Source organism: Vanacampus margaritifer, chromosome 3, assembly GCF_051991255.1.
Source record: "Vanacampus margaritifer isolate UIUO_Vmar chromosome 3, RoL_Vmar_1.0, whole genome shotgun sequence".
Lineage (NCBI taxonomy): Eukaryota > Metazoa > Chordata > Actinopteri > Syngnathiformes > Syngnathidae > Vanacampus > Vanacampus margaritifer.
The window spans coordinates 16116976-16127076 of record NC_135434.1 but is presented as its reverse complement, the minus strand read 5'-3'; the positions used below and the strand labels follow the sequence as shown (position 1 = coordinate 16127076).

General features: G+C 38.9%; 1 protein-coding gene across 1 annotated transcript; it reads left to right on the top strand.

Annotated features, from left to right (window-relative positions):
- The first annotated feature begins 3528 nt into the window (after positions 1-3528).
- anxa1a (annexin A1a) lies at positions 3529-9620 on the top strand. The gene is made up of 12 exons (XM_077562046.1): positions 3529-3679; positions 4198-4278; positions 5013-5103; positions 5370-5464; positions 6718-6831; positions 7066-7156; positions 7430-7509; positions 8394-8538; positions 8621-8716; positions 8811-8869; positions 8956-9078; positions 9159-9620. The coding sequence occupies exons 2-12, from the start codon at positions 4219-4221 to the stop codon at positions 9216-9218; spliced, it is 1014 nt and encodes a 337-aa protein (XP_077418172.1). The 5' UTR covers positions 3529-3679; positions 4198-4218; the 3' UTR covers positions 9219-9620.
- The last annotated feature ends 481 nt before the right edge of the window (positions 9621-10101 follow it).

Sequence of the window (10101 nt, the reverse complement as noted above, 5' to 3'; positions counted from 1 at the left end):
CCGGTAATGATATTTGATCCTTTGAACAGACCATCCCATTAATGTTTGCATTTTGATTTGTTGGTGCACACGATTTACACGCACACACCCTTGCACCACGTCTTCTTCTAATGTACTTATTGTGTGTCTCTGTACACATACTGTACATGGAAACTACGCCCACTTGCATGCAATCAGCACCCTGATCAGATGCCACACAGGACCACACCAGCACCGTCAGGATGGCCAAGTGAGTATGAGTGAGAACACAGCTCTCCATTGTTTGCAAGCACTGCCGGTCAACAATGAACACAGGTCATATCAGTCCGTAAAATTAAATAAATTCACTGTTTTTCCAAATAAAGTGCACTCTTCTTATCGTTTATTGATTTTGGGAGAAAATGGTATATAATTGTACTGTTGATGGAAAAATGTTGATGTCATCAATGCAAGGACAAATTTGAAAGTTTAAGTTACATTGGCCAGCACTACTGAATTTGAAGGTAAGAGTGATGTGGCAACAAGCAAAGACTGAAATCTGATTGGACAAAAAAAAAGAAGAAAAAAAAGGAACATCTACATAATAAAAAAAAAAGCAATGCTGCCAAGTGAAACACTCCAAAATGAATAGAATAAACCGTTGGGAATAAATACATTGGTTTGACAAATGACAGTGCCAGCACATAAGGTCTTGCTGGCCCTGACTGTACGCCACTGGTTGTAGGTGTTATGTTGGTTCTATTGTTTGACCCAAATCCGTCTCTGTCGGAGTGACACAAACCGAAAAAATCAATACAGTTGTTTTGAGAACAAGACTACATTGCATACTGTATATTCTCTGAATTATTTATCAATCTTTGAAATTACACAACATTTTGATCAATCATTGCAGTGTTGCAACTGCTGTCAACGTAAGGGAGTCATTTCTTGTTTGTGTGTAATCATCCGATGACTGCACTGTTCATTCTGTTCAGGGTTGCTTGGAGCTAGAGCCTATCAGCTCATTTTGGGTGAAAGGCAGACTATGTCCTGGATTGGTCGCCAGTCAATAAAAAAGCAAATAGAGAGACAGGCGACCATTTACGCATGCTAAGTGGGAATTGGAACCACACTGCCTGAACACAAGTTAGACTGAATATTTACTAATATATATATATTCAACCATAATGTAAGAGAATACATCAATGAATCTGTCAAATATGTTATCTGTCAAAGTTGTTATTTTGTTTCCACATGTCGCTTAATTGCATGTCATGTAATATTTTAAATGTGACAGCCACTGGAAAATTTTGATTTTTATTTGAGTTGTTTTACATCAAAAACAGTTTTAAAGCTCTGTGTTGTGAGTTTATTATACATTTTCTTAAGTAGGGTTGGCTATACTGTATAGTGTACAATTATTACAATTATTGGGCATTACATGTTGACGCAATCCTCATTAGGTCAATTTTGTTGCAAATTGTATAATACGTCAAAATGATCTGCTTATTTGAACCTTTTGAAAGTAACCCACAATTGTGGCCTTCCATATCTAATATAGTGATTATTGGCATATTTCATCATTGTAAAATGTTCTTTCCTCCCCCTCCTCACTGTTTCCTCAGTCAGGAATGTGGGTGTGTCGTCATGGTGTTACTTCCTTTCCAGAAACACCTTTCAAAGGAGACACAGAGATTCATATAGCATATCATTTTCATATTCATTCTTTGTGGGTTCATGAGTTAAATTAATGTGATGATGATTAGTATGCATAACTGACCTGCTGTGTTGTTTGTTCCCTCTCGGGTTTTACTTGATATGAGCGCTCATCCAGAAACTGTGGAACGCTTCCCGGTAATTCCAGGTCGTGGTTCGTCACTTGGACCAATCCATGTTTTGGGGATTCTGTGGGATCTTCTGGGCAGGTAGATGGCTTGTTTCCCTCCCAGGCACCTTAGAAAATAGGATGCAAATTTGAATGATGTTAATTCAGATGAGCAGAATATACAGACGGACCAAGTAAGGGTGATTTGAATGGAGGTTTAGTGTTTCACTGAATTATAAGGTCAAACAGAGGTGGAGTTAGTGATTTAGTTTCCTAAAATGCCAAGTTCTTTTTAAATCTAGAAATACATACAATTTAATTACTATCATAGAACAACATATTATGTTTGTGCTGGCATGCCTCTGATTTGCTGGTAGTTTTGTACTCACATTTCTTGCCTGCAGGGGCCACAGAGTGATGTCGTCCTACTTTCTTTCCCAGAAAGGTCACTGTGAGGGACCCAGTGTCAGCTCCGGGAGAGTTTACATACATTTTGAAAGCAAACGTGAGTTGTTCCCACAACATGTAGTGTGCATGCACAGTAACTCAATTGACTGGGTCTGTACAAAATACACAGTACAGTACATACAATTATTTTTGTATAAAATTAATTTAACAGCTACAGATAGATAATACAGATAGGATATAAATAAACTGACATCATTAAAACTCTAAAGAGTCAAACTCTCAATACAATATCAGCATAATATTTACGTCATCCTGAAAGCACTTTTTCTGCTGTCCATCGTGTCGCACAGACAGATTAGCCAAAAATCTCTAATACGACTCTGAATGTCTAGTCACCGTCTTTACATTTATCAATAAATATCATTAATCCACTTATAAATGAATCAGAATAGTTATGTAGTTTCAAAATAAAATGATTACCTGTTCTCCAAGTAATTCCTTTGTGTGCTTCAGTTTGGGAACTTGTGTACTGACCATGAGAATAAGCAAGATTTGATCCGGTTCTCTGAGCGGGGAACCAAACTCTCCAATGTCTTTAAATATTAAACCCCCACAGATGGAGTTTCATCCTGTTGTAGCCTAAACCATTCAAAGTGTGCTGGTAAAAGGACGCCCCAAATAGTCCTCAGGTTACCCGGTGCCAGCTCACTATTATGCATCGTCTTATATGATACTAATTTGATGATAATTCATTTTTAAATTTAAAGTTTAAGTTGCATGTCACTGATTAGTGAAGATTTTGACATGTCTACACATAAAAACGGGTCTTTGATTGTACTTCAATAAAAAATACAACTTTTTTCTCCCCACGATCCATTAAAGCTCTGATGAACCTTCACTACGATTGGGCAAATTACCCAATGTTTTTTTCTTTACCTGTAAAGGTGTGTGATGTTGTCAGTCAAAGTGAGGACACAGTCAACAGTATGTGTTAATCACAGTCTTTAGTGATGAGTTAATCTCGTCTGTTGGGACATCATGCCTCTGGGGAGCATAGTTGCGATTGACATTACAACATATTTTAATAGTACTGTATATCCAAACATTTATCTGAAATATATTTTTAAAGGAAATATAAGCACACAAAACCCTTTTCTTTTTACGGAAAAATATAAGCACATTTGCTTTTTGGTTTATATTAGTACGGTACCTGAATACAAAGAGTACATTGAAAACAGTATGAGGAGGAGCTTGAGCTGTTTCCCTTTTTTTTAAATTTAAGGTTGGTAATGACTGTTTTTTTTTCGTCCTCCACGTTCGCTGGAGCTCAGCCTGGGATGGCAGGCAGGCGGTGTTAAAGTCCAAAGGAAGGGAGTGTGGGCCGGGCTCGGTTCTAGGTGGAGTTTGTCACGAGTATAAATGAACTCCCTCTGCCTGTCCACCGCCCCTGCAAAGCTCACTCCCACATAAACGTCTCTACTACACACGGTAAGTCACGTTGCTTACATAAACAATCTCAAGAATGTTGTCTAGCTTCTCTCTGTGACTTTTAAATACAGGAAAGCTTTTTGCTTGTTGTACCGGATTCAAGTTCTCTTTCTTTCGCTTATTAGTACAGTTGATGTGGGTGTGGCCGGAATGACGCCAGTTTTACACCGCTGCGTGTATATAAGGACTAGAAAGTGGTTGTGATTACGCAGACAAATGTGAAATCCATGAATAATGCACGACATGTCTGATACATACACAGCCGTAGACATGCATCCGTGTTAGTGGTAAACGTGGGTGTGGCCAGGCAGCCTCCACATTATTGCCATCATGGAAAACCACATCAGTAAATGATCATAGCTTATGCTCACATATGTGAAAAATACATTTGAGAGATTGTTACTCCATATTGCCTCTCACTATGTCTTTTCCTCCGGATTTTACAATGACCCTACAGACTGTTGTACCCTTTCTGTTCTACAAATAAATGTACTCTCTTCTGTATCTTCATTTGACAGCGTCCTGCAGCCAGCCCCACCATGTCTTTCATCAAAGAGTTCATGATGCAGACAGTCTATCTGGGCATGCCCGATGAGTCAGTAAGTCACTGTGGTTCTGTTCCAGTTGCTAAGGCCAACCACCATGTTTGTTCCCTTTTTTCTTTTCCTGTGGTATGCTCGGGTGGAAAGTTTTCCTGGCAGAGTTCAGAGAAAAGGAAAGAGGAGGGAACATTAAAAGATAGCGGAGAGAAGAACGAATGAGTGTTCAGTTTATAAGTTTAGTTAAAGAAGAGAGGGGTGTGGCCGAGAAATCAGACAGTATGCGCAACTGCGTTTTACATAAGACAAAGGGAGAATGGTGGATGGAGATTTTCACTCCTCAAAACTTAGAAAAAGGAGCATTTCTATGTCTTGTGAGTGTGTGTGACTCAACAGAACAGGAATCTGAGCCCCTCCCTAACTGAACTCTTCAAACAGTAAAATGCTGCTCACCATTCCCCTGCTTAAAGGGTTGCACAAGGTTATCCGGCATCATCATCTTGCATTATGCTCTTGTTCAGTTCACTAGCTAACTAGTTCACTATGTTAAAAAACATATTTATGGCCTTATTAGCATAAAAGTTAAGGACTAGGGATTCATGCAAACATGCTTAGTGTGAGCACATATATTTTTTCATTATTATTGACTACATTAGTTAACTTCATTGTAAAGATAGGGTGCAAAAGCAGAAAAGGTAAAAAGATAGAGAAAATGCACCTTCATGCAGACCAATGGATGATAGTCAATATTTACCAAACGGAACCACTAAACATTAATCTGTGTTGTATCTCAGGTCTTAAGGAACGAGGGAACAGTGAAGGCAGCATCAAACTTCAGCGCCAGTGGCGATGTAGCCGTCTTGGACCAGGCCATCAAGGCAAAAGGTGATTTCAAAATGCATAACGGTTCTGAGGAAGGTTTGTGCCAACTTCTCCAGTTATAGAATTGTGACATCTTGGGGAAAAATGGGGCTTCTTTTGTAGAACTCAGCACCCCCTGCTGGTGGGCATTCACAAGTACATTTTCTGCCTGGGCCAGCGTCTATCAATTTCTGCCATTTTTTTCTTGTTCACAGCCACAGAAAAGCTGGACATAAACTATCATTGTAGCATCAATTTTGTGTCTATTTCACATTATATCATTTGTGCAGGTGTGGATGAGAACACCATCATTGAAATACTGGTGAAGAGGAGCAATGAGCAGAGGCAGCAGATTAAAGACGCTTACCAACACGCCAGCGGAAAGGTAAGAAAGGGTGGTGACAACTCAGGTGGATGGAGTAGCTAGAAATTATACGCAAGCAAAAATGCTGTTACTTTAGAATAATATGACTCAAGTAAAAGTAAAAAGCAGCCCTTGAAATTATTTCTCAAGTAAGTATTCAGTCAAAATCTAATCGAATACTGAGTAACTGGTGGGTAATGACTACTTACGTACTCATTTATTATTTTTAATGAGAGAATGAACATCTAAAAAAAATATCAAACTATTTGCAAATTAAAATATAATTTAAACTAAAACAACTATTAAATTAAATCTTTATAAAAATAACATTCAATTGTGTGGACATTTTTAAGCAGATACAGATGACAATGCATGACATACAGTAGCTGTTCTTTTTCATAGTGTGTAAGGTAAACATGAATTGAATGTAAGGCCAGGGGTCTTGGGCCTCTTCTGACTGGGAGTTGCACGTCGTCGTTTCCTCCATTGTCTCTGCAATGCTTCACGTAAATGAGTCACTTTGAAATCTTTGCTTCTCTGTGTGACTATTGGAGATTATGTGTGCGTGTGGTCGTGTGGCTGCTTGCTTCAATTTGATTGGTGAAATGGAGTCAAACGTCAATAGTGGTTTCATTGAACTGGTGAAACAGAGTCATGTGACAGTGCCTGAGGCAGAAGTGTCTCTGACAAACTGGGGGAAAAAAACATTGTGCAAGCAATAATAAAAATAAAAATAGCAAGCGGAGTGAAGCTCAATGTAATTTATTAAAAGTAGATAAATACTTAAAGAGGAAGTGAATCTTAAACATTTCTTGACAATGATATTTTATCGCTAGTGTAAACATGACATTCTGATTAATATTACATTTGTGGAATACGAGTTATGCAGCAAAATCCAGCCATTTTTATCCATCTCAGGGGGCGGCCATTTTGCCGCTTGCTGTCAACCGAAGATTACATCAATGTTGCTCAGGGCAATGACCAATCATAGCTCACCTGTTTTCTGAAGCTGAGCTGTGATTGGTTGTTACCTGAGACCTGAGCAAGTGAGATGTAATTTTCACTCGACAGCAAGTGACAAAATGGCTGCCTTCCTATATTGATAAGAACTGCTGGATTTTGCTGCTTAACTCATATTCCACTAACGCAATATTAACCAAAAATACCTGCATAGAACATGTTGTTGTTGTTATGTTACTAACCTTTTTTACTAATGTAAAGTACTCACAGCATGATAATTCTCAATATTTTCCGTTTGTATGATTCTGTTGCAGCCTCTGGATGCAGCACTGAAGAAGGCGTTGAAGGGAGATTTGGAGGACGTGGTCATGGCTTTGCTGAAAACACCGGCCCAATATGATGCCCAGCAGCTGAAAATGGCCATGAAGGTCCTTGTGAATTCATTGCTCCGCACCCTTCCTTTCGTGCTCATTAGCCAAGAGGAACTGCTGTTGTTGCACTTTGGAGGTCAACGCTGATTTAAATCCGTAGCTCGCAGTCATTTGTTGCAGTTCTCCGCCCACTTCCATGTATTCATGTTGGCTTGTCCCATTGGGATCATAAAATGTGTTGTGAAAGGCTGCTCGTGAATTAACCCTTTTATATTTGATTCCCTGTCTCAGGGATTGGGAACAGACGAGGACACCCTTGTTGAGATTTTGGCCTCTCGAACCAACAAAGAGATTATGGAAATAAAGAAGGCCTACAAGGAAGGTGTGTGTAGCCAAATGTCAAGCGGCAAACTTAGATTTTATTCAGAAAGTGCACTTATCTGCTCAACTTTATAAAGTAGGAAGGACAAACACACAAATCAGTGCTCCACATTTTATTTTATTTCATTTTGTTATTGCACGTGTGACATTTTAGTTGTATACAGTATGGTCATTATTGCATTGTTAAAACATACAGACACAAGACGGTGCACTGTAATATGTAGACGCGCAAGAAAAACACACTAAAGAAGATGTTTGTGTTGTGACTGTTAAGATTACAAAAAGGACCTGGAGGAAGACGTCAGATCTGACACCAGCGGAGACTTCAGAAATGCACTCCTTTCACTCTGCAAGGTACATCTTGTGGGATTTCCTTGTGCACTCACTCTTTATTTTTCTTACAGGATGTTTGAGGCGGATTTTGTTCACCCTTTCTTTCACAGCTGCAGAATAGTCTTAGGTTAAGGAAACATACCACTCCCCAATTGTAGCTGCCACAACAACAGGGGTTCTTAAAATTAATCCCTCACATGCAAATATTTACATAGCATTCACAATGACGAATTTAAACTTTGTTGTTGTATATATTGCAATTCTGTGCTGATTTACAGTAATCTCAGGTTTCAAAATGAATTACCATAATGGTGGTTGATAGTCATCCTGTATCATTACCTATCGTAGCTCCTTTCTATCAACAGGTGCAGGTATTACTGTTAATTAAGAGCGTATTAATTATTTCAGGCCAATAGAAAATATAAATCCAGGGAATGGAAACAAAATACATAAACACATAAAGGATGTGCATCTTGTCAACACAGTGATTTGAAAACGGAAGTACATAATGAATCAGTAAAGTCTCTCATAATTCATTTCTGAAACAAAATGAGCCATTCGCATACGTTCCTCGAAGCTCGGCACAGAATCGTTAATTAACATTGTACTAGCACAACAGGATTCGAGCAGGGACATCATCCTACTGAATACATTATTCGATCCAAAAGCCATCTTATATAAAGAGGCTTCCTTTTAAGCTTCCCATATATTAAAGTTCCCGTGATGCAATTACATTGAATTTAAAACCGTTACACCATCACCATCCACTACTACTGATACCAGGAGAATCATTATCCCCCAAAAAATTGATGAAACCTATTTACAGTATCAACTGTATCTCATCTTTGTCGGTGCATTTTGACAGCCACTTTGCTTTGAAGAATGTGTCAACGTTTCTCTCACAGGCCAACCGCACGGAGGGAGTGTGTGAACAGCTGATTGACAGCGATGCCAGGTCTCTGTATGAGGCTGGAGAAGGGAGGAAAGGCAAAGACTGCTCCACTTTCATTGAGATCCTTACCGTCAGGAGCGGCTCTCATCTCCGTGAAGGTCAGCTAGCTCGCTTGCCTTCTTCTGTAGTGTCTCTTCTCTTAGATCAGGTCTTGCATGACTCCTCTGTCTTATTTTTCAGTGTTTCAGAGGTACTCAAAGTACAGCAAAGTGGATGTGGCTAAAGCAATTGACCTGGAGATGAAGGGCGATATTGAGAATTGTCTCACCGCAGTAGGTAAAGGCACAATATGCTTAAACATCTTTACCTCCAATATACATTAGTCATAAATGTAATGTAAATTATATTTGGTTCATTTTAATCATTCTAGTCAAGTGTGCTGGGAGCAGGTCTGCTTTCTTTGCTGAGAAGCTCTACTTGGCCATGAAGGTGTTGTATGCACAGAATGCCACCTCATATAGAATTTTGTAACATCTTCTCAGGACCTTCCTTCACTATTTACTTTTCTCTTTCAGGGATCCGGAACCCGCAAAAACATCCTTACTCGCATCATGGTGAGCCGTTCCGAAAAAGATTTGAAACTAATCAAGGCTGAGTACAAGAAGAAATACGGCAAAACACTCTACCAGGACATTCTGGTGAGAAAACAGGAGATGTCACCATCTACACATAAGTACTATATTGGTTCCATAAATCAAAAATGTATTTCTTTTTCCAGGATGATACTAAAGGAGACTATGAGAAGATTCTGCTAGCTCTCTGCGGGAGTGAGAACTGATTTCTCCTCTACTGACTGAGCTCTCAAACAGCTGACAAGGCCATTGAACTGAAGGCTCACCTCCAAGTCCAGCTGTGTTAACTAATCTGCTGCCATTTGCCATAACTTAAACAACTAATAACAGCAATGAGAAATGACTTTTCCCAAATGAGCATTGCATCACAGATACAACATGATGTTTTTTTAGAAATTGATTCTTCACCCAATACACTCTTATCTTACCAAGGATTTGAGTTAGCCAAAAAATATGTTGCCTGGACAGGTAGTGACATAACAGGTGCTTGAAAGAAAAGAGTTAGTTATTGCAACACTGCAACCGAAATATCCTCCTCATTTGACCATTATATTGTGTACCTGTGCAACCGAAGGAGCTTCTGCTAATAAAAGTGTCTGTTTTTTCTATGTAGTCTGCCTTTCTTTTACGTCACATAAACTTCTGGAGGCGATACTATACATTTTCATACACAAATCAATGTATAAAAACTCATACAATGCAAGAAAGGGACCAAAAAGGGCCGATGAGAGATGACAAAAATAGAGGAAATACTATATTAGATAAATACAGTACACAATTACTGAAAGATACACAATTAATTAAAGTTAACTAAAGGGGCTAAGATGACATCACATAAAAGCAAGTGTATGTATTACATTAAGAAGTGAGATAAAAGATGTCACATATTTTGTGTCAGTTCAGTTTGCAGTTAATACATTTACAAAGACTAGTTTATCTAGTAGTGACTCAATTCGTAAAGTTGGGGAAGCAAATGTTGCCAGAGTCGATAAATTACCCTCATAGTTGGAAATCAGCAAAAGGGGGGCAGTAACTTCCCTAGCAGAATGAGAGGGGGATAAGATCAAGTGTGTGGGGGAAGCTGTTTTT